At 41.7% G+C, this 24,912-nt stretch overlaps 1 protein-coding gene across 1 annotated transcript in view; it reads right to left on the reverse strand.

The window, feature by feature from the left end:
* The window catches only part of LOC144502442 (neuronal calcium sensor 1), a 123,122-nt gene that overhangs the window by 58,898 nt on the left and 39,312 nt on the right, over positions 1 to 24,912 (reverse strand). Inside the window, exon 3 of the mRNA XM_078226370.1 lies at positions 15,265 to 15,289. Coding sequence (XP_078082496.1) covers positions 15,265 to 15,289 — 25 coding nt within the window. The remainder of the gene's footprint in view (positions 1 to 15,264; positions 15,290 to 24,912) is intronic.

Consider the following 24,912-nt stretch of genomic DNA (forward strand, 5'->3'; position numbering starts at 1 on the left):
CTTTGAATCCACGATTCTACCATTGACCCGCTTACCTGAAGGAATAGTTTTTGTTATCTACTCTATCAAGGCTTCCCATCAGCTTGAAAACTTGTGTTTGGTCACCTCTTAACCTTCAACATTTCCAATCTCTCCTCATCACCAAACCCCCCCCCCCCAGCCATGGTAACATCCAGGTGAAATCCCTGTATTCCCTTTTCTGAGGCCTTTGCATCTTTCCTGACGATTGGACACCTGAATCCAGTTTGAGGCCTAACCAAGGATTTATAAAGTTCTAGCATGGTTTTTGCTTCGATATTCTGTTCAATGCCACCTCTGGCTGCGCACATTTGCTTTTTCTCCCTCCACAGGCCCTCAAAGGGTCTGCAGACCCCAGTTTAAGAACTGCTGATCCAGTCCTCTGGCAATACTCCGACATCTAATGAGGATTGATGGATTGTAGTTAATGCCTCAGCTACACCTACTTTTGCTTCTTTCAGCAAGCTTATATGCATTTCATGTTGCTGGTGCGGTACTGGGGGTGACCATTGCTGCCTAAACTTCAGACAATACAAGACTCACAAAGCCAGTGTCTCCATTTAAAGACATAACTTTATTTAACCAGCAACTGCTTGGAGCCTACCAAAGGATCAGGGCAGCTCTCAGATAGAGCACTCGACCTCTCCAATCAAATCTGACGTATACAATTCAAAACAGATCAATTATAGGTTTTCTTATCAATTATTCCTGCCTTTTATTAGTTTAAAATCAATCATCTTCAATATACACAAATCAACAATACCTGTCATAAATCTTAGCCAACCGCATCTTATTCTCTGGCATAATGGCATTTTATTAGTCAATAAAATCTGGAAGCTAACTCCTGTCTTGGTTGACCCTACTCCCCGTGTTGCCAAGTAACATCAGATGCTAGCCCAAATTTAAATGAACGTTCTCATGGGTTCCCTTAAAGGGACTAAACCAGATTAACACGGGTCCACATCTGGGCATGCATCCATCTTGTCTGGACAGTGAATAAACCCTATTCATGAAATGTGATTAGGTGTCCTAAATGTTCTCTCCGTCCAAAACTTTACTGATAAATCTTGCATATTCCCAAGGTTCAAACATTCTCTTGGAATATGACTTTGCCCTAATGCTGCTTCCCATATTAACGTTTCCCAATTCCCTTCTGCACGTTGCATGATCTTCCTGATAATTAACTGAATCTTGCTTCCAACATCTGCCTCCTTTTTCTGTTTTATTTTAGACTTTAATTCCCTTTCTCATTCAAGGGGAATTAGTTATGGATACTTCACCCCCCCTTCCATTCAAAAAAATATTATACCCAATTTGTACCTGAACTATTTCTTCCCTGAATGTCCTTTAATGTTTTGTTTCTGCATAACCCAATAATATCTTGTCCAAACATCCACTTTGTTAGAATCTATTGGGTTCTGCTGATGAATGTTAAATATTCAGTAGTTTAAGGTAATAAGGTGAACAGGTGTTGGGTTTAGATTAATTATACTTATGTGTATATAAAGAATCGGCCAGCACTCGGTGTCTGAGTGAAGAAGTAAGCTCTGCACCAAAACAAGTCTCAATGCCTTCTTCACATGTTGAAAGGTGGTAGATGGGGTGCCAATCAATTGGGCTGTTTTGTCCTGGATGCTGATGGGCTTCTTGAGATTTGTTGGAGCTTCACTCACTGGGGCAAACACTCCTGACTTGTGCCTTGTAGATGGTGGACAAGTTTTGGAGAGTCAGGAGGTGAGTTACTTGCTGAATAATTCCCAGCCTCTAACCTGTTCTTTTAACCACAGTATTTAGAGGGCCAATCTAGTTCAGTTTCTGGCCAATGGTAACGCCCAGCATGTTGATAGTGGGGGATTCAGCAATGGTAATGCAATTGAATGTCAAAGGGAGGTCTTTAAATTCTCCCTTGTTGTAGATGGTGATTTACTGGCACTAGCATGGCGTGAATAATACTTGCCACTTACCAGCTGTAGGTGGGTGCTTACCTTGGATGGTAAGCCCCCCTTGTTTGCACATTTCACCCCACCAGCCTCCGCATGCAAAGCATAATTCTCCGCGATTTTCGCCAACTCCAGCGTGTTGCCACCTCCACACACATCTTCCCTTCATTCCCTGTCAGCATTCCGCAGAGACTGTTCCCTCCGGGATTACTTCTTCTGTGCTTACCATCCAAGATCCAAAACACTCATTCCAGGCTAAGCAGCGTTTCACTTGCATCTCTTTCAATTTGGTCTACTGCATTCGCTGCTCCCAATGTGGTTTCCTCTTTCTTGGAGAGGCCAAGCATAGACTGGGTGATCGCTTTGCTGAGCACCTTCGGTCTGTGCGCAATCAGGACCCTAATCTTCCAGTTGCTTGCCATTTTAACACACGATCCTGCTCCCATGCCCACATGTCTGTCCTTGGCTTGCTACAATGTTCCAGTGAAGCTCAACGCAAACTGGAGGAACAGCATCTCATCTTCCGGCTGGGCACTTTACAGCCTTCCGCTCTCAACATCGAATTCAACAACTTCAGATGATTAGCTCTACCCCACCTTGACCCCTTTGTTTTCATTTTATTTCATTTTTTACTGTTCTCTACGTTTTATTTCTTTATTGTATTCCTTCATTTCTGTTTCCCTCAGCCCCCCTTTCCCCCTACTTTATCCTCCCTTTCCTTTTCTCCCCCTTTGCTTCCTCTTCCCCCCTTCTCAATTTTACCTCTCTCCCACCCATTCTTCACCCCCCCCTTCTCCCACATCTTCATCTGTCACAGTTTACCCTCTGATTTCAACTTCTCTGCCGTTTGGCCATTCACACCCTTTATTCTCCCTATGGACTGCCATTAGCAGCCTTTTCTCCTGGTTTCTGTGGCTATGACTCATCTTTCATTTCCTCAATCTGCAGTATAAATATCTCCCACTTTCAATGCCTTTTAGCTTTGACAGGGGGTCATCTGGACTCGAAACGTCAGCTCTTTTCTCTCCTTACAGATGCTGCCAGACCTGCTGAGATTTTACAGCATTTTCTCTTTTGGCCTCAAGACATCATTATTTATTTCCCCAAGTTGCCTAACATCCATGCCTTTCTCAACAGTAAATACTGATGAGAAATATTCATTTAGGATCTCACCCATCTCTTGTGGATCCTTAAGAGGCCCTACTCTCCCCCTAGTTACTCTTTTGCCCTTTATGCATTTGTAGAAGCTCTTTGGATTCTGCTTTGCCTTATCTGCCAAAGTAATCTTGTATCCCCTTTTTGCCCTCCTAATTTCTCTCTCAACTCTACTCCGACACCCTCTATGCTCTTCAAGGAATCCATTGGATCTCAGCTGCCTATGCAGGTCATATGCCTCCTTCTGACCTTATGATGAAGGAAATGATGAGATTCTTGCATATTGTTTGAGCTGCCCTCGATCAGTTAAGTGGAGAGTATTCCATTACACTCCTAGCTCATGTCCTGCAGATGGTCAACAGGCCGAGTTACTCACGGTGGAATTCCAAGCTTCTGAGTGCTCTTGTGGACACAGTATTCTCTAACATAAATAGGATCAGGAATAAGCTATTCAGCCCCTTGAGACTACTGTACCATTCAATAAGATTACGACGGATCTGATCACCACCTCAACACCACTTCCCTGCCTGCCCTCCATAATCCTTGACTCTGATACTCATTGGAGTTTAGAAGAATGAAAGGTGATTTTTTTTGAAACATTAAAGATTCTGAGGGGTGCCTGATGGAGAGAAAATATCGAGAACTGGGGGGGGGGACAGTTTCAGAATAAGGGGATCTCCCATTTAAGATGGAAATGAGTGTGGCAACACCAAGGAGGGAAGACAAAATCATGGTGGCACTGGAGAAACACCCAAAAGGTTGTTAATATGCTTGTGTTTGCAGCCATGGGAATACGTCAAGTGGCATGATAAAACCATAGAACCATAGAAAATTACAGCTCAGAAACAGGCCTTTTGGCCCTTCTTGTCTGTGCCGAACCATTTTATGTCTAGTCCCACTGACCTGCACTTGGACCATATCCCTCCACACCCCTCTCATCCATGAAAACATGGTGAACATGCTGAAACCGTTGGGAGCTTAGGGTGGGGTTGTTTCTTAATTGCCTCTCAGATAGATGCACTCTGTTCCTTTCGCTCTCTGGCACACACTCTCCCCTCTTTCTTTTCTCTCTCTGCTCCTTTACCTTTCTTCAATTTTGGAGTTTGGAGTTGGTAATATTGATATTCAGTGGGATCTGGGTATCCACTAATCACAAAGTTTAACATGAAAGTACAACAAGCAATTAGGAAACCAAATAATATGCTTGCCTTTATTACAAAGGGAATGAGTATAAGAGTGAAATGATCTTACTGCAGTGGTACAGTGCTTTGGTGAGGCCACACCTGGAATGATGTGAACAGTTTTGGTCTCTCGACCAAAAGAAGGACATACTTACCTTAGAGGGAGTGCAGCAAAGGTTTTGATTAAGCAAAATATCCTATTAGGAGAGATTGAGCACTCTACAGGCCAATATTCCCTAGAGTTTAGAGAAGAGAATAAAATTCTTAAGGGACTTGACAGCCTCAGAATATGGGTTCACTCATATTAGACTGAGGAGAAATTTCTTCACTTGAAATGTGAATCTTTGAAATTTGCCACTCCAGAACACTTTGGCTCTCAATAATTGAGCATAATCAAAATAGAAATCATGTGGGGTTACAGGGATAGGACGAGGAAAAGGCCTGGGTAAGATATTCTGTCAATGAGACAGTGCAACTCGATGGGCCAAATGGCCACTTCCTGCACTGTGGGGATCCTATGTTTCTATGTTCTATAGAACAGGACGTTTCTGAAAAAAATCAAAGCATTTAGCAAACTGACCTCATGAAAAGGCTGCTGAAAGAGGAAATGAGAAACAAGAGGCTACTAAGCTTTCAGAAAAATATCAGGAACAACTGAAAATACAGGCAGTCCTTGACTTTACCATGCTCGAGTTGCAATGAACAGCGCTTACAACGTTTAGAAATTGACACCCCATTTTGAATTTACAATATTGGTTTTGACTTTACATCACGCCAACACGTTCATATGTGCACATTGATGTTCTATGCCACCCTTCTTGCATGGGCAGGTCAAATCATCTTTGTTAAGTTGGAAATGTGTGTTTTATTCTGTTAAACCTTTCCGGCACAACTGCGGTTATTTAATGTTAATATGTCTATGTTGTATTTAATATACATTTAAAACTCAAATAGTTCAACGTTAAACGGGTCACTGACAGTGAGCGAATGGCTTCATTATATCCCCCACACTAACCAAGGAACTTGCGTTAAGGTGTACAGGTATCAACAGTTGCCTCACTGATTTGACAGGGCGAGGGTTGAGAGCATTTAACACCGTCGGACACCCCATGAGTGATTTTGGCTTTGATTCAGGAACTAATCCCTCATTTGTACCATTGTTCCTGTGGGAAAATCAGTTTCAACTTATGACATTTCAACTTGGTTTTCAGGAAACAATTGTGTTGCAAGTCCAAGGACTACCCGTAAGGGGAAAAAAACATGATGGCAGTCAAAGTGGGGGAGAGAGTTTAGAAATTAATGCCACACTACCACCCAGTGCCCACAGTCTGCAATTGTAAAGATAACAGTTCATAGGGAAAGAGCCATTATAATTACAGTTTTAATATTTTGAACTTTAACTTAAGGGTTCCTAAAGGTTATACTGGGACAGTGCATGCCTATCACTGACATTTACAGACCTGCAGAAAGGAATTTAAGGAAGTGGCAATAAGATGCCCTGTTCTGGTGGACTATTTAACAGGCTATTAAAGTACTCTGCAGCAGGAGACGCATATTATAGAATATGAAGAAGAGGCTGCATGAGGTTACTGTCCTCCAAGAATTTCCATGGTGGAGAAAGTTGGACCAGGAGCTGGACTAGGGCAATATCAGATATGTTTTCAAATACAGCCTTTAAAACAAAAACACAGCAATGCAGCATTTTTGGACCTATTCGACCAAGATGAAATTTTGCTCTAATTAATGTGATACATGCATTTATAGGAAGTAAACCTCCAGAAAGGCACAAGTGTTTCAGAATGGTTTCCAAGTAGCCCTGACATCATAGACTATTTACTTTTGCATGTTATAGGAGCTTTGAGGCAATGAGGTCTCTAAAGATAAAGTTTTTTAAAGTTTATTTATTAGTGTAAGCAAGTAGGTGTACATCAACATTGCAATTAAGTCATTGTGAAAATCCCCTAGTCATCATACTCCAGCGCCTGTTCGGGTACACTGAGGGAGAATTTAGCACGGCCAATGCAGCTAACCTGCATGTCTTCCAGTATTTCTTACCATCAGGATAGAATGAGTGTTCATTTAATATGCCCAGTTTGGCTAATCAGATGGCATCGGTTTCCACATCAAGATGCCAGCCTTAATTGATAACTTGGTGGACTGATCCTCAGCTCTGAGATGACAGTGGGATCAAAGACTACTCTCTGGAGAAACAACTTAAACGAGACTGAGCTTCCAATCTTGGATAGAAACACAGTGTGCATCAGAGGAAGTCAACTTAGGGACAGCAAGTTTTATTTAAACTATGGCAGAGTTTCATATTTTTATTATTTTATGGGACAGTCATTAGTCAGTAGATGAATCTGACTGCGAAAGGTATTCCATTGATTCATGCATTCTACACAAAATAAACTGTTTGTTGCTTTACAATTGTATGTCAAAAGAATACTTTTGTTTGTCATTTTGAACACAACACATACATGTACAAGATCAGTGGGGTCCATATCACAAAGTCCATGTCACTCTATCACTTAACCAGATTCTGACAACAACAATGGATTCCAGATGACAGGGAAGCCAGATGTACTTCAGGGAATGATGGATGCTGTCAAACACAAGGGAATATTACTATTGTAGACCCATGAAAAATGTATAAAGTGGTAACAAACTATTCGGGACAACTTGGTGGAAAATGATTCATTTTATGTTTCTTATTTAAGTGTTTCTCAGCCCACTCAAATTTCAATCAGCTGAAATATTGAGGTTGATTAATGCAGCAATGAGAGAACCAAGTAGAATGTGGGTAGGCGAGAGAGATCAGCCGGTTAGGGAGGCTTAAATGCAGAATTTCCATCTCTCAGGTTTCACTATCCAACCAACCATTCAGCAATTATCTGCCTTAAAAGGATCTGAATAACCTGTTAATCGATCAGCTTGCTCCAGAGAAATGCATTAAGAAAAAAATCAATTTTTAGCTTAGTTCATCCTTCTGAAACAAATCACCCTGTTTATCTACATCCACTTTAAGTGGCTTTTTTTTTTGCATTTAAATGGAAATAGTATAGGCTTTCACATCCAAACTTTTCTTCCTCCATCTCTCAAGTCTTCCATCCATCCTGTGAAGAGTATCTCACCTTCTGACTCCCAAAGAGTGTCCACCATCTACAAAGCACAAGTCAGGAGTGTGATGGAATACTCTTCATTTGCCTGGATGAGTGCAGCTCCACTAACAATCAAGAGGTTTGACACCAGCCAGGACAAAGCAACCCACTTGATCAGCACCCCATCCAACATCCACTCCCTTCACCACCAACACACAGTGGATACCATCTGCAAGGTGCACTGCAGCAACTCACCGACACTCCTCCAACAGCACCTTCCAAACCCGCAACCTCTACCACCTGGAAGGACAAGGGCAGCAGATGCATGGGAACACCACCTGCAAGTTTCCCATCAAGCCACATGCCATCCTGACTTGAAAAAAAAATGGCCACTCCTTTCCTGTCACCAGTTCAAAATCCTAAAATTCCCTCCAAAACACCATTGTGGCTGTACCTACACAGACTACAGTAGTTCAAGATAACTCCCCACCATCTTCTCAAGGGCAATTATGAATGGGCAATAAATATGCTGGCTTAGCCAGCAACACACACATCCCATGAAAGAATTAAAAAATTGTCGGGACAAAAGTAATGCACGTTTATGGCAGGCAATAAATGAGATCAGCAGTTTGAAAAAAAACTTTGAACATCTTAAACAGCTGCCCTTCAGTGGAACCAACTCAGTCTTTTAACTTAAGTTTGGCTGCTTAATGGACTTCATATACAGCATTACAATCTATATAAACACAGATGTGCAGATCTTTTCCATAAACATATACAAGTCTTTAATCAGGGTTGAATACTTGATCACAAGATAGATTTTAAATACAGAAAAGGTGGCAGAACTCAGCTTTGATGGTGACCTTGATAATGAGAATAGATCCTTTGCCCAAAAAAAGTCCTTCAAATCCTTTGTTACAGGTATTCCTGTCTGCGATCTTTATAAATATTTTAACTCACAAAAGTAACTCTTCTTCAGCAAGTGACTAATTTATTCAACATTTCTAGAACAAAATCATCAAACTAGAATCATGGATTGAAGGTCATTCAACCTGTCATGTCTGTGTTGGCCCTCTGAAGGAGCAATTCATCAAGTGCCACGCCATTGCCTTTTCTTCACTGTCTCGCACATTTTTCTTTTTAATGGTCCAATTCCCTTGTGAAAGCCTCGGTTGAGCCGGCCTCCACCACACCCTCCGGCAGTGCATTCCAGGTTCTAACCTCTCACTGTCCAAAAATGTTTTTCCTCATGTCGCCATTGCTTCTTTTGCCAATCATTTTAAATCTGTCTCTTCTGGCTCTTGATCCTTTTACGAGTGGGAGCAGTTTCTCCCGACCTGCCCTGTCCAGGCCCCTCATGATCTCGAATACCTCCACTTCTCCAAGGAAAACAGTCCCAACTTTTCCAATCTTTCACATCCTAACATGAACTATTATTATAATTATAAATATAATTAGACTTTCTCAAGATGAGTGAATTAAATTACCCATGAAACTCAATAATGCTAATATATTTTAAAACTTAATTTTCTCAAAATCCAAAGTGTGAAACTAGAGATGGAAGGTAAATAGAATATTGTTCCAGTCATGCAGGGACAATGATTAAAATGTAGAGATATTTTTCCCATCTCAACATCCACCCAGCCAGTAACGTAACTCAAGTACCAACCCCAGGGCATTTGTTTTGACGGCAGTGGTGTGCGTGGAGGTGTGGCAAAAGGGAAGTATCCCAGACCCTCAGCAACCCTCCACTTTCTCACCCAAGTCTCTTTCTAATTTCCTTCTGCTGCTTTCCATCACATTCCACCCAAGTTATCTCACAGGGCTTCACAATTTGGCCAGTAGTAAATATTTAAAAATGGGTCTGCAGAGTTCCTTTTTAAATTCAGGTACATATTTTTTAAAAGTGCTTTTCGGGTAACTTTCATTCATTACCTAACAAGCGCTGGTGGAAAATTGACTGGGTCATTGAGTAACTGCGGGACGTGTGTCAACTTGTGTTGCATTACTGCTGCCATTTCCCTTTGAGTGGCACACAATTGGCATGTTTAGGTTCACATGATGGGCAGGATTTTTTCGCCCTGTTGTGCTAGTCGAGCAGTGTAGCGGGGCAGGAAATTTGAGAGAGGAGTGAAAAATCAGGCTCGCACTCGATTTCCCACCTCTTCCAATATTGTCGGCTCCATCTGCCGGTGAAATCAGCCTCATGCCCGCAAAAGGGCGCAAGGCTGATTGAAATATTTATTAGCTTATTTTAATATAATTAGTGACACAACACTTACCTTTGTGGGCTCACTTACCCTTCCAACGTTGCTGGTGGAGGCCCTCACCAGCGAGGATCATAGATGGTCCCCACTAACAGGGCCATTGAAGCCCCCAGGGTGGTTGGGGACAATGCTAGGGACGGGGTGGAAGATCTCCCAGTGCATTATGTACACTGTGTACACAGTATACTGGAAGATCAGGGTGGCTGCACAATGGCGCCCCTAGCAGTCTCCAGTTGGCTTCCAGCGTGAATAGGCATTCCCCCTACTGGCGGGAATCACATTATGGCTTCTGTATTTCACAGTATGCTGTAAATTACCACCACTTACCTCACTGGAAAAACGGGCAAAAAAAACTCCCATTTTCTCACCCATTCATCACTTCAAATCTTTCTGAGAAAAATCAAATTATACCTCAGTCAATGCCTTCAGGAGAACAGAAAGCTCCAGGACAGAAAGGCAAGGGAATTGTATGTTAAATGAATAATTTTACCACTACTTTAGGTGGAGAGAGCAGAGCAGATATTTGCAATTACAATGAGAACTTCCACACATGGTTTCTATATAACACAAAACCTATACAAGTGCTGCTCAGTTCCATAGCCATGGCTCCATAGCAGCTAGCTCCAAGCTAACTAAGATGTTTCAGTAAAATTAGTTATTCTTGCCATCTACCACAATGCTGTATCTGAGTTGTCAAGACATTGTTCTTCAGATTAAGTGGGTGTTTATAGGGCAGGCGATAATAGAACAGGGTGCAGAGCCAAGATTTAATCCCATTTTAAAATAATTGATGTCTTTATTTTTTCATATATTCCTATTATAAACTCCTACATGCACATTTAAAATAAAAACAGCTTATGTAGACTTTTCATGCTGCAATTCTACCCTTGCACCAAAGGAAGGGATAAGTAACAAGCAAGAGGGTGCCATTATAGCATGACTAGCTTACAATGAATTCCTTTATAAATACAGTTGTGGAAGTTTAAAGTGGAAAATGTCAGGAGAGAGAGTGCCCAAATGTATAATTTACTGAACACACACAAGAACAGAAGGAGGAGGAGTTGGAAACGGATGTTTGGCCCGTCGAGCCTGCTCCGCCATTCAATATGATCATGGCCGATCTTGGGCTTCAATACCTTTCTCCTGGGGCCAAATGATGACTGCAATCTGTTGCCCATTCTAGTTAGTTCCCCAACTGCTGCTGCTCAATGGCAGCACAGAACGGCACCATTTGGATTCTCCACTGAGACAAGATACCTACTGATAATCTTTCAAAGTTCTCTCAATTGGGGAACCATTCCTTTAAATCGGAAAATTACACACACCTCTATTTAAGAAAAGTGAGAGGGGAATCCAGGGAATTATGGACCTATTCTCTTAACATCTTCTGTCAGGAGATTGTGTGTGTCTATGAGGTGGATCTCACAAACAAAATGACTTCAAACAATTCACAAGGGGAAGAGAGAAAGATTTCAGGGCTAGGGTAGGGGGAGCATTAATGGAAGTTTATCCAGAGAGGGGCTAGTGGAAGGGAGAGACGTGGCTGATTGGATGATCTCAATCTTAGTAACAAAGAAATCCATGAGCTCCTCGCACCGTTGGGGTGAGAAGGTGCAGCAGATGGTGCAGAGACAAGAAACCATGGGTTTTCCGTTTATTCCAGGGCAATCCTGGAATAGTGAGCAACTTTAGTAGACGACAACACGACCTAAGAGTACTTAATATGATCCAGCCAGATTTGGTGGTGGGTGGCTACACTATAACCTTTCAAGTCTGTGTCTTTCGGACTTGAGGGAGCAGATATGATGGCTGTACCCAGGGAAATAACCAGGGTGAGAGAGAGTAATTGTTTTATTGAGGTCTTGGGTATCAGAGGTGAAGGTGGGTTTGAGTAAATCAGTAGGTGCAGAAATGTGTTGAAATGTCTTTACACTATACAAAGCTGAAGGTTTTAGATTGGCAGAGGCATGGAGGGTTGCTAGAATTTCTTGACCACAAATCTGATTCGACAGGTCCTTTCGAACCAAAACAATATTATTGCATTGAACTCTGGATCAGGGGTGGCCCTCGCAGAAAAAAAAACTTGAACTATTTCTCCGTGTAACAGCTGGTTGCAATAGTAAAAGGGCACAAATCAGCACAATCTCAGACTGGGAATTACTAGCATCACCCGCTGTTTGAACAAAACATTGGACCACAATTAGGCCTTTTGTGAATGGACTTGCAGTAAAATAATAGAATCATAGAATCCCTACAGTGCAAAAAGAGGCCATTCGGTCCATCGAGTCTGCACCGACCACAATCCCACCCAGGCCCTATTCCCATAACCCCACATATTTACTCTGCTAATCCCCTGACATTAGGGTTAATTTAGCATGGCCAATCAACCCAACCCACACATCTTTGGACTGTGGAGGAAACCCATGCAAACACAGGGAGGATGTGCAAACTCCACAAGGCAGTGACCCGAGGCTGGAATTGAACCCGGGTCCCTGGCGCTGTGAAGCAGCAGTGCTAACTACTATGCCACCGTGCCGCCCTAAATAATCATATCTTTCTTCTGAACATGCCACTGTGCACTTTAGGCAAAATGAAATGTATTGTAAATTATTGTAAGAATAATTAAAATGTTTCAGCAATATTTAAGTTGAATTCCCTATTCATTGGTGTCACTAAACTGTAGTGACAAGTAGCTGATTTCCATTTCACCACCTCAAAACTATTCAACTGCAATTAATTGAAACAGAGGAAAGCACATTTCAGGTCATTCTGTCTCTGGTTGGTGGGGTTTTAATGATCTCGTTGAAAGCCATCACATTTTCTCTCCTCCCTCTCCATACAACACAAACTAATAAACAGATCCTTACAATAAAAGCTGTTGCTTTTCAACTTCCTGTCAGTTCACAACTCCAGTTATGTCAGTTAACATGCTGTGTTAGCTTGAACAACCTTGTTTTTGTGTGCCAGTTTTTCCATGACAAAGATAATCAGATCATTAATTTTGACAACGCTGTGGCGCATTTGGCATGACTAAAAGGGCTCCTTCTCAAAACAATGCCAGCGCTCAATTCTGGTCACCACACTTTAGGAAGGACATGAAGGTCGTTGTGAGGGTGCAGAGGAAATTTAACAGAATGGTCCAGAGGCTGGGGGATTTCAATCACAAGCTTATGTCGGAAAAGCTGAGGTTGTTGTCCTTGTAGCAAGGAAGGTTTGCTGGAAGGGTACAAGATTACAATAGGTTCAGATAAGGTAGAGAAGAAAAACTGCCCCTGTTATCTGATGGTGCTAGGACCAAGGAACACAGATTCAAAGTTTTGGGCAAGAGACGCAGGGGGAATATGGGAAAGAGCGAGTGGTAATGATCTGGAACTTGCAGCACATGAGGGTGGTGGATGAGGAAATAATCAGTAATTTCAAAATGAAATTGGATGGGCGCTTCAATTAAATAAACTTGGAGTTATGGGGATTGGCTGGATATGTCTGCTGAGAGCTGGCATCGATGGGATGAGCTGAATGACCTCCTTTTGTGCCACGAATAACTATAAGACTACGCGATATTGTTTGCAACTGTTCAGAGGACAAAAATGGTGCGAGTCTTCGAGCTACTAATGCCCTTATACTTTTACCTCCAAACGTGGGCTACTAGATAACAAACAGCAACAGAAACCTTGGCCGATATGTTTCTCAACCAAAATCAATTTTGTCTTGTACCATGCTACTTGCTTGGTTAAGCAACTAAATGGTTTGAGAAACCTGCTGCAAGCATTTCTAATCTACTATTGGGAATATTCAACTAGATGCAAAGAATTGGAAACACATTGCTGGCGTTCATTATAATTTTGGAAGCACCAACAAACACACTATTCCAACAAGAAAACATGAAGCAACTAAAGATTTTGACTGCAAAAACTCTGCGCTAATTTTCGATTTTGGAGCAAAGAAAAGCAAGAAAGCTTAACAAAGTTTTATAAATTCTGACAAAATGGCTGAACTGAGAACTTTTTTTGCAAAAAAAACTCAAAGGTACTAATTGTTAGTCAGAAGATAGACACAAAAGTTGGCAAGAACTGTTGCGCCACTTCACTGCACAATAATAATGTAATGGGTGAACAGTTTGAAATTAAATGTCAACTACAGACAGATTTAATTAAACCTGATTATCTCTGCATTAATCTTCTGAAATGTTCACCTAAATGTCCTTATGCACATCCATCAGTCATTCTTCACTTGGTGCACTTTCCTCATCGCAGCTTGACACACACAATCTTTTCTTCATCAGTAAGACTTCACAAGGTCTAACCATGTTCCTTCCTAACCATACAGACAGGACTGTTTCTTGGGGTAGCAATGGCCAACCTGGAAACTTGTCTCCAAAGCCTTCCCCCGTACTTGTCCGCTGCACCATCCTGATTCCATTTCCCTGCTACTTTCTTCTCATGCATCTGCAACATTGGCAAAACTTTCAGAGCTGCTCATCTGCTATAACATTAACTGGATGCCTAGATCATGAAATACTTGTATCAGTTGGCAGCAGGGTGAACAGTATTCACCAGTCCAAATGAATACTACCTTCAGTCATTCCTTAGTCCACATACCAATGGCACCATTTGTAGTCTGGACAGCATATCAAAGAAAACTTGCCACTGATCTACAGTTAATGATACTGAAAAAGAAGCATTATAAACTGCTATCTTGAATACTGTTGGTTTCCTGATTCTGTGCATACTAACAGCAACATCAAAACCTGAGCTACTGATATCAAAGTAGTAGGCAGATATTCAAGGCTCTAAATGAATTTCTAACCTCATCTTGTGCTCAGTGATGGTAAAGATGTTAGTTTTGGGCAACTTTCCTTTTAGGGCACCCAGTAAAATCAGATGTAGCACATTTACTGAAAAAATGACCCAACTCCAACTGAAGAATGGCATCCTTTGCTCATTGATGTGCATTTTTCTATCAATGACAAAACTGACAACTTTTGAAAAAAAGAGTGGACAACAAAATGGCATGCTGAGCACCCATGCCCACTGGAACCTGGTTTGAGAGACAGACCAAATGTGAGATAACTTCTGGTACATCACTTAAGAATCTATTTTATATAGAAAGTGAATATCAGCCAGAGGCTATCAGATCAGTGTTCATAGAATCATACAGTGCAGAAGGAGGCCATTCAACCCATCGTGTCCGCACAGGCCACAATCCCACCTCGGCCCTATCCCCATAACCCCATGCATTTACCCGAGCTAGCCCCCTTGACACTAAGGGGTAACTTAGCATGGCCAATCCACCTAACACGCACATCTTTGGCCCAGTGTCCATTTCTGTTGCTTCTCAACCAAGCATTTCTAGGAGTACTCAACAGACAGATATCAGCAGCAGAAACACGGACTGATCTTGTCTATTCCTTATACTGCATTGGTATTTGAAGTGTTCATCACACTGGTTCAGATCAATTAGCTCAGCACAATCAAGTTATAAAACCAGAGGTCACCCTAATCCAAAATCTGAAGTACCACAGCAAAGGAGGCATTCTCATTAGGCTTGTACATTTAACAAAGAGCATTTGTTTCCTGTTTAAAAGGATTAGGAACACTGCACTCACCACTGTTGAACTTCTTTCTCAGTAACTGCAAAAGAAAAAAAAGTTATCAGATTTAACAAACAGTCTATATTATACATACAAACATAAATGGAAACGGATAGCAGAACACCTCTCCCCTATGACATGCCGAGAATATTCCCTTCATTCTGTTAAGTATCTTTGTCGTAATTACTTTTAAATGTAAAAGAGAAAATTAACATTTCAAACCATGAAACATTGATAGCGGATTTAATTATTAGTTGCAGTTACGCTTTTGGAGGTGGAGGTTGTCATTTTACACATTAGCCCATATATGTCAATTGCAAATTTTGTAAATTAGAAGGCTTATGAAATGCAATTGCAATGTAAACACATCAAGATACAGCCTCATCACTGCTTAAGCATCAAATAGGCCCAAATTTCTATCACATGTACAAGAAAGATTGTGGCGAAAAAAAGGTGATTTTCCTTCATACCTTGTGGAGAAATTTCAAGCTATTGCAAATATATATTATTCACTGCAATTAATACAGTTTGTTAAATTGCTTTAATATTTTTGATACAGGTATCACAGTGGCACCAACACACTCCTCTTCCTGCCTCATTCCTGCTGACACTCCACTTCCTTTTAACTAATTCATCCTGCCAGGCCAGTGCCAATCCTTGAATGAAGAAAAAGAAATTACAAAGATATTTTTAAACTGCAGAATTATGGAAAGCACATACTACAAGATACCAAAACTGAAAGGAGTAAACCCAACAGTACTGTGGAAACACCTTCATTGTCCCTCAACCTCTGCTCTCTGCACAAAGCCCACCATCACCTTCTCAAGGTCAACTCAGGATGGTTAAAAACGCTGGCCTTGCTGGAGAGAAAAAGAGACAGAGCTTGGCAAACTCAGATGCAGCAATTACGTGATCTAAAACTTAAGTTTTAAAGGCTTAATATTACAAGCAGAGGCCAGGTTCGCATATCTCTCTGGTTTAGGAGATGCTCAGCCCAGTTGAGATCATGTGAAAGGCAAAAGAAAGGAATACACTCAACAAAAGCAATGTAATTTTTGGTTTTCACTAATACCATGGAATCATAGACTCCTTAGAGTGCAGAAAGAGGCCATTCGGCCCATTGAAGCTGCACTGATTCGCCAAAGAACATCACACCCAGGCCCTGCCCTCCGCCCTATCCCCATAACCCCACACATTTACCATGAATAATCCACCCAACCCACACATCTTTGACAACTAAGGGGCAATTTAGCATGGCCAATCCACCTAACCTGCACATCTTTGGACTGTGGGAGGAAACCGGAGCATCCGGAGGAAACCCACGCAGACATGGGGAGAACGTGCAAGCTCCATACAATCATGCAGGGCCAGAATCGAACCTGGGTCCCTGGCGCTGAGGGAGCAGTGCTAACCACTGTGCCACCACGCTGCCCCGAACACGCATCAGAGGAGTTGGGAGTGACCAAGAGAATTTTAATCAATTGCAGGATTTGTTATTTTTATCAGCAGAAAGTGCATTTATGGTCAAGGGCATTCATGTTCCACAACTGAATCACAATTTAAAATTCACATACATCAGGTTTTCATTCACTGCACAGTCAAGGGAAGAGTACAACCTCATTTATAACTGGGTTCATTCCTGGCACATGCCATATCACCATTGTGGAGGGGTACAATCGGGGGGAAAAAAAATCAACAGAATTAGTTGGAAATATTAAAAAATATCAGAACTTTAACTAGAACAAATCCCTGTCCAATTTTGCAAATTACTGTCTGGCATTTCAAATTGTTGGACTGCCAAACTCTCAAAATGTTTATTTCCAAGAAAACAAAATGACTGCCAAGAGGGCCATTGTGCAAAAATCATTCTTATGCTTAATTACCTAAAACACTGTTCTAATTTTTCTTCTTTAATGAGGGAAAAAAAACAGAAAAAAGGCATTTAAAAAAATGAAGTGAAACATCATCCGAATTGTGGTGTTTTTCCCCTCTGACTGAGGTAAAAATGTAAATTTCTTTGAGCAAAAAGGTGAAAGTTTGAAACGGCAAGCAAGTAAAGAAAGGGCTTTGTATTGTTTTATGCATGTAATCAGCCTTCAAGGACGGTCTAAGAACAAGATATTGACAGGAGGGAAACGATCATCTCCCTGAAAATTAGTTCTGTATAAATTTCAATTGTACATTTTCTTTTGTAACCAGGAAAAAAAAACAGGAGGTGAGGGTGAAGGAGCAAGATCATTTTTTTTAAAAAATTCAATTCGTGGGACATGGGCGTCGCTGGCTGGCCAGCATTTATTGCCCATCTCTAGTTACCCGAGGGCAGTTGAGAGTCAACCACATTGCTGTGGCTCTAAAGTCACACGTAGGCCAGACCAGGTAAGGATGGCAGATTTCCTTCCCTAAAGGACATTCATGAGCCAGATGGGTTTTTCCAACAATCGAACAATGGTTTCATGGTCATCTTAATTCCAGGCATTTCTTATTGAATTCAAATTCCACCATCTGCCTGGTGGGATTTGAACCCAGCTCCCCAGAACATTAGTTGAGTTGCCGAATTAACAGTCTTGCGGTGATACCACTGTGCCATTGCCTCCTCATGCTTAGCATTGAAAAAAAAGGAACTAGTGGTTATTTTTAAATTGGGGCTAATCCAAGGATAGTGGATGTTTTTTGGCAGGTGAAAGTGCAATCCTCTGCAGCATAAAATGGTCCAGTTAGATCTGGTACATCAATGGCTATCGACCATTAGGGAAAAAATTATGCAACTTTTCTTTTTCCCTTCATTATGTTTGTAGGGCCACATTTCACCTCTATTCAATGGTTCCAAATAGTAACATAGCTACAATTGGTAAATTAGCTTCTTGGCTTCAATTGAAGCGACATTCAACTTCCCTGACCCTCCGACAGCAGTAATCCATAATTCATCCTTTGGTATTTTAAGGGCAGTTTACCTAATGAAGGGACAATTTTCTCCCTTCAAATTTTGAAACTGAAAATGTGAGAAGTATTCAAATATACTAGTTTACAGGAACATAATGTGGGCGACCTGATGGATAAAACTGTTGTCTCACAGCACCAGTGATCCGGGTCCAATTCCAGCCTCGGGTCACTGTCTGTTGGAGTTTGTACATTCTCCGTGTCTGCGTGGGTTTTCCTCCAGGTGCTCTGGTTTCCTCCCACAGTCCAAAGATGTGCAGGTTAGGTCGATTGGCCATGCTAGATTGCCCCTTAGTGTCCGGTGGACTAGCAGGGTAAATAAGGGGCGTTACGCGAACAGGGCCTGGGTGGGATTGTTTGTCAGTGTAGGCCCGATGGGCCAAAATGGCCTCCTTCTGCACTGTGGGGATTCTATGATAATACATTATATGTAATAAATGGAACTACCAGGAATGGAGGTGTTTATGTTTTGGTTATCAGAACTGACAGAAGCATGCAAAACAATGATCTTTGCCTCCATCTAGCAGCAGTTTGCCATCAGTCTTCAGGTCATTTTTTGTACCAAAGCCTAGTAATTCACATGGGCAGATGAGTAGGGCTCTTATTCCCACAGCTGCCTCTCAGCAGAGCTATTCTACACACAGATTTATTTTTGGATGTCTTAGCTGTCTGTTCCTCTCAACACAGGAACAGTGGATACCACAGTTAAATCTGGGGAAAATAGATAAGGACAACATTGAAATTAAATGCACCTGTATTCATAGGCTATTTCACCCTATTTTATCAGCTTTCCTCCTCTATAGACATTTCCAGCCAATGCTTCTTCCATTCAGTCAGTATTTTACCGATTTCTGCAGCTGTGCAAGTAATAAAACACAAGTATATCTATATTTTATCTATAATAAAAATCTAACTGACTTGTCTTCAACTGGTCTTGCATTTTATCATTTAAAGTAAATATCATTGCCAAATTAACTTCCCCAGTTTCCACCTCTTTTCTGCTGCAAACTTCTGCAGGTGGTGCAATCTAATTATCTACCTCACATATGTGGGGAATGAAGATATAGGGTGGGATTTTCTGGCCGCTCTCACTCCAAAACCAGAAAAATCCGCCCAAAGTCAATGGACCTTTGCATGGTCGTCGTCGTACTATGATTCCCAAGGCGGGCAGGATGGGAAAACGCCCCATAGTATTTGACCGTGGAATGCATTATAGCAGGATCCAATATTATCCTCACTTTGCCGATTGGTGTATGTGGGAGGTCGCGAGTACCCAAAGTGCAATTAGACAAGTTGTTGAGGACATTTGTAGCACCCCAGTTCTCAACAATTTCCAAGCATCAGTTTGACTTATTATTGGTCAAGATTGAGAATTCAGCTCCAGTGTAGAACTTTAGCCCATGATCTAGGATGAGATTGCAGTGCTGTGCGGAGTTAATTATAAGTTCATAAGGTATAGGAGCAGAGTTAGGCCATTCGGCCCATCGAGTCCACTCCGCCTTCAATTATGGCTGTTATGCTCCTCATCCCCATCTTCCTGCCTTCTCCCCATAATCCTTCAACCCATTACCAATTAAAATAAGTAATTCTCACATTCGATTCTGGAAGAACTGAATGCAAGCCCTGAAAATGTGCACCGCCTTTTAACATGCTACAGATGGTTTCATTGCACATTATGTAGACCTTTGATAAAATACATTTTAGTAATGTGGTAGTGAAAAATGGAAAAATGATAGATCCAGAATGTGGCAAGTGAATTGTGTGATGAGTGATATTAGGATTTTACTAACATATAAAGGGTCAAATAATTATTTCTGTCCAAAGACAGATAAGAGACTGACATTAATATTACCCAAGTTTAAAACTAATCTCGAAGACTCCCACAAACTTCTGGAAAATAGTGATCTGAGATGCAGCTGCAACAAATGAATCTATCTTGTTGCCAAAGAAAAGTAACATACATTCTGCTCCCCAAGCACCGAGCTTCAGAGACCACATCAATTTACTGAGCACAATACAGCGCTGACACTTTATAGGAATTTAATTAGTCACACACTTTTTGACAAAGAATAAAGTATAGGATTATGTAAATTCAAAATACAGCATTGCTGCTTGCCTCTGCACTCAGTGGCATGAATCATTGGAAAGACAGCAAAGGTCAGGAAATTATGTAGCTATCATCTTAGAAACATGTTACCGTCTACGCAAAGAGTTCTATCTCAACTTTGACATTTATACAATTCAATTCATACGATTATTACCCAAGGATTTCAATGGAGTTTTGACAGTTAGAGCTTCCAGGTTCTTATTTTTAATCCTGACTCTTAGAATAGAATAAAGCCATGTCTTCCAAACCTCCATTGACAACCGAATCCAAAGCTTCCATTCTAACCATATATTTATCCCTTTTATGGGAATGTCTCCTCCACTTTACATGGCAGATCCTTTTTGACAGCTCCAGCTAAGACAGCGAGTGCTCAACATTAGAAAAACTGCCTGGGTAAACCTGCATCCGACCATACAATGTGCTTCGCCAATGATAATGGTCAGATTTCATCAAATATTATCCCCTACTGTCCAATTTTGTTTGGTCCCAGATACCCAAGTGTCTCCATTTCCAAACATATTGTACCTAGATCTTAGTGATTATTTTCAGCTTGCCTTCTAAGTTTCCTTCCTCCATTTGGGAGGCGAGGGGGTGGGGGGGGATAAGGGGGTCAGTAATGTTGTGGGGGTGGGGCAATGTCTGTGGGGGCCAGGGGGAGGCAGTATTCGGCCCAGGAGGGATGTGGCAGGGGAGCAGCATTCTATCATTTTCTTTTGCGCATGCGCAGTTGGAGGCTCTGATCGGAGCTGCAGGGTTTTGGGCGCGTTAAGCCCCACCCACAGGCTTGTGCAGCATGATTCGGAATCGCTGATATTTTTGCTGGCAAAGTACATGTGAGGGCACCTGAGAAGGGTCTAAAAGTCGGATCTGAAACACTCCCAGTTTCAAGTCCGCCCAGCACTTACAATCAAAACGGTAAAATAGGGCCCTCAGTTTTTTGCTTTGTGAAAGCAGAAATTTTCACATTAAACAAGAATACTTTTGAAATAACAAGGCAGACTTCCATAACTTGTGACATTACAATAACCGAACCAATGCAAATTGCTTCAAACATAACAGCACTGGCAAAACACAAGATTGAGAGGCAGTGGGGTTAGTTTTGGATTCATAGAATCCCTACAGTGCAGAAGATGCATGGAGTTCTCTCTCTGATGGCCATTTTGAGATAGCAAGCCTGTCTACCTAACCTTTCCTCAGAAGGCAACCCGCTCAATTCCAAGTATCATCTCCCTCCCTAGTAACACTGTGGGTGTACCTATACCACATGGACTGCAGCAGGCCAAGAAGTCAGCTCACTGCCAGCTTCTCAAGAGCAATTAGGGATGGGCAATAAATGCTGGACTAGCCAGCGACACCCACATCCCATGAATGAATAAAAATAAATTCTACAGTCCTTCTTCCACTTTTCTGTTCGGCAAAATGGCAGAACTGCAGTTTGGACCAACGTCTGGGTGGTAATCGCCTGAAATGCAGAAACATTCACATCCCAAAAAGAACAATTATTGTTGCTTTAAGCTCCCTACAAATATCAAATAAGCGAGGTATACTGGAACATGGGCCGAACAGACTGACCTACACGAGTGCGAGCCAGGAGGCTCTAAAGAACCATAGGAGTTTCTCTCCTCCTTGAGCTATGTGAAACAACAGAAACAAAAGAAAAACAACAGCAAAACATGTCAGTCCAGCGAGCTTGGGCTTCAAAGACATTATCACCCAGCCTAGCATCCAACATGGAAAAATATGTCTCCCAAACTGTCAGTAAAACAGTCAAAGCAATATTTATTGCCCATCTTTAATTGCTCTAAGGGCATTAAGAGTTATCGCAAATGTGTGCATACACCAGACTTGGGAGGGAAGCAGATTCCTTCCTAGAACGACAATAGTAAACCAATCGAGCTTTTAAAGACAATAGATCTCATGGTCATTGTTCCTGCTTTTAGGTCACAAATTACCATCGAGTTCAATTTCACAGTTTGCCATGGTGGGGTTTGAATTCGTGACCTCTGGATTGTTAGTTCAGGAATCCAACTGTGTAGCAAGTGTACCTGAACATTACGGGCGAAATTTGCCCATTTTGAGACCCAGTTCGTTAGTGGGTGCAGAGGGAGTGTTTCCCGCTGCAGTGGCCAGTGGGAAAACATGCCACATTTCCCAGCCCAACTTCACTAATTATGCACCAGGATGCTGCACTCTGTTTTGGGACAGGCCTCGATAGTACGTAGTCTGCCAATGTGTCCGGAAGCCATATCAAAAAAGTGTGCAACACCATTGAAGAAAGAAGTGAACTACCTTAAATGAAGGTAGATCTCTGGGAGCATTCCAAGCTTAGAAGATGGACCCCCTCCAGGACACCTAATCTGGAAGGTCCTCCTGCAAATGCTCCTCTGAACCACTGCTGTGGTGTTCCAGGATTGCGGGCAGCCTCCTTCCTGAACTCGAGGCAGCCCGCATTATTCAGATGAATCCCGAAATCTGCACTGTTCCAAATGTGTTCCATGCTGACCTGTTTTCTGCCGATATCACGGAGAATTTGGTGTGGGGGATGAGGCTTCCATTCACATCCAATTAAAGGGATATAAATAAGGTCACACCAGCCGCTGGGAGGTTCTCCGATCTATAATGGTGGGCACCAGTGGAAGATCACGCTACAAATTCATGCCAGTGTGAAACCAATTTCTGGGCCTTCTGCCATACTCTCCCACCATGCCCGCCATCAAGGGCTTGGGAGATTCCCGTGCTACATTTTCAATTCCCAAGGCGAATCCATTTGTAAATTACTCCTAATGGTTATTGTCTTATTGCCCTTTATGTAAATCAGTTTGAATACTTCTCAACTATCATAGTATAGAACCCCTACAGTGCAGAAAGAGACCATTCATCCCTTCAAGCCTGCACTGACAACAATCCCACCCAGACCCTATCACCATAACCCCAAATTTTTGCCCTGCAAATCCCCCTGACACTATCAACCTAACCTGCACACCTTTAGACTGTGGGAGGAAACCAGAGCACCCGGAGGAAACCCACCCAGACACGGGGAGAACGTACAAACTCCACATAGACAGTGACCGAGGTTGGAATTGAACCTGGGTCCCTGGCGCTGTGAGGCAGCAGTCCTAACCACTGTGCCACCGTGCACATCTATATCCCTCTGGTTTAAATTACCAATTAGTATCAACTTGTAATACAGAAAATATTTAAGGTACAAGTTAAATTTATCCCTCTTATAATTGGTTCTTTGGAACTATACGGCCGACAGTGCAGAATGATTTCCCAAGTATGGAACGATCCTGATAGTTGAAGGGACTGTTTGCAAACAGATCTATAACAGGCAGCTGGAGCAAGGAGATTAAAACTCAAATGAAAGCTTTTGTTGTGAATCTACTTCAAAAGATCTTCAATAAGGTGCCACGTGAAAGGTACAAGAGAAGAGCTCATGGTGTTGGGGCGATATGTTGGCATGGATAGAAGACTGGCAAGCTAACAGGAAACCAAGTCGGGATAAATGGATCATTTTCAGGTTGGCAAATTGCAACTAGTCGAGTGGAACAGGGATCAATGCTGGGGCCTCAGCTATCTATTATCAAATTAATAACTTAGTTGAAGGGGCAAACTTTACTATCGGCAAATGTGCTTATGTACAAAGGGATCTAGATAGATATAGATAGGTTAAATGGTAAAAAATTGACAAATGGAGTTTAATGTGGGGAAAATGTAAGGTTGTCCACTTTGGCAGAAAGAATAGAAAAGCAGAAGATGATTCAAATGGTGAGACACTGCATGGAATTTTAGCCTGATGTGGGAACATTACTAATGCTAAATGGAATGTTTCCATTTTAGGCACCCAGTGTTAGCACACTGCCGTTCATCCAATGCTTAATTCCACCAGGCTAAAATGCCAAGAATTCAATCCCAAGAAAGCAATTCCTCGATTAAGATGAATTGGATTGTGGTTTCTTCCTTGAGCCTTCATTGGCCAGTTAGGAACAGCTTTGTGCAATGGGTCCATGGTGACTGAGTTATGTCTTTCCATGTCAACGCCACTTAAAACCCTTTGAGTGAGTGAATCAGTCCATTCCCCTCATGGCATTTGTCTGGACTGAATCACAAACAAGAGATGATAGGGCAGTGAAATAGCCCACTGACACACCCAGCTCATCAAATGATTTATGACAACCAGGCAAAGCCTACTAACTTGGATTTAAAAATAATCATTTTTCTTGGAATGTAGGTGGTCATTTTCTTTGGGACGATGTTCATATTTGAGTTTCTTATCAACACATCACATGCTTGCAGTGAGGGGATATTAACTGCACTGAAGAGCAATTTACTAAGAATTTTATTCAGGAGCAATCAGATCGAGCTGCAGTAATTAGTGTTGTTACATCAAGTATTTGTGATAACAGTATCTGTACTTGCCATAAACAACATTTATCACAGGATGAAGATTATCACTGATGGTCCATTTCATTTGACAAAGAATTTGCTTTGTTCGAAACAGAAATTGACAAGATTTCAATTTTTAAAGATAAGAGTTTTGAAGGGTTATTTTTGCATCAAACGAATTGAAACCCAACACCGTTTACTGAACCAATCATTCCAAATAATTTTTTAGTGAG

Source organism: Mustelus asterias, chromosome 13, assembly GCF_964213995.1.
Source record: "Mustelus asterias chromosome 13, sMusAst1.hap1.1, whole genome shotgun sequence".
NCBI lineage: Eukaryota > Metazoa > Chordata > Chondrichthyes > Carcharhiniformes > Triakidae > Mustelus > Mustelus asterias.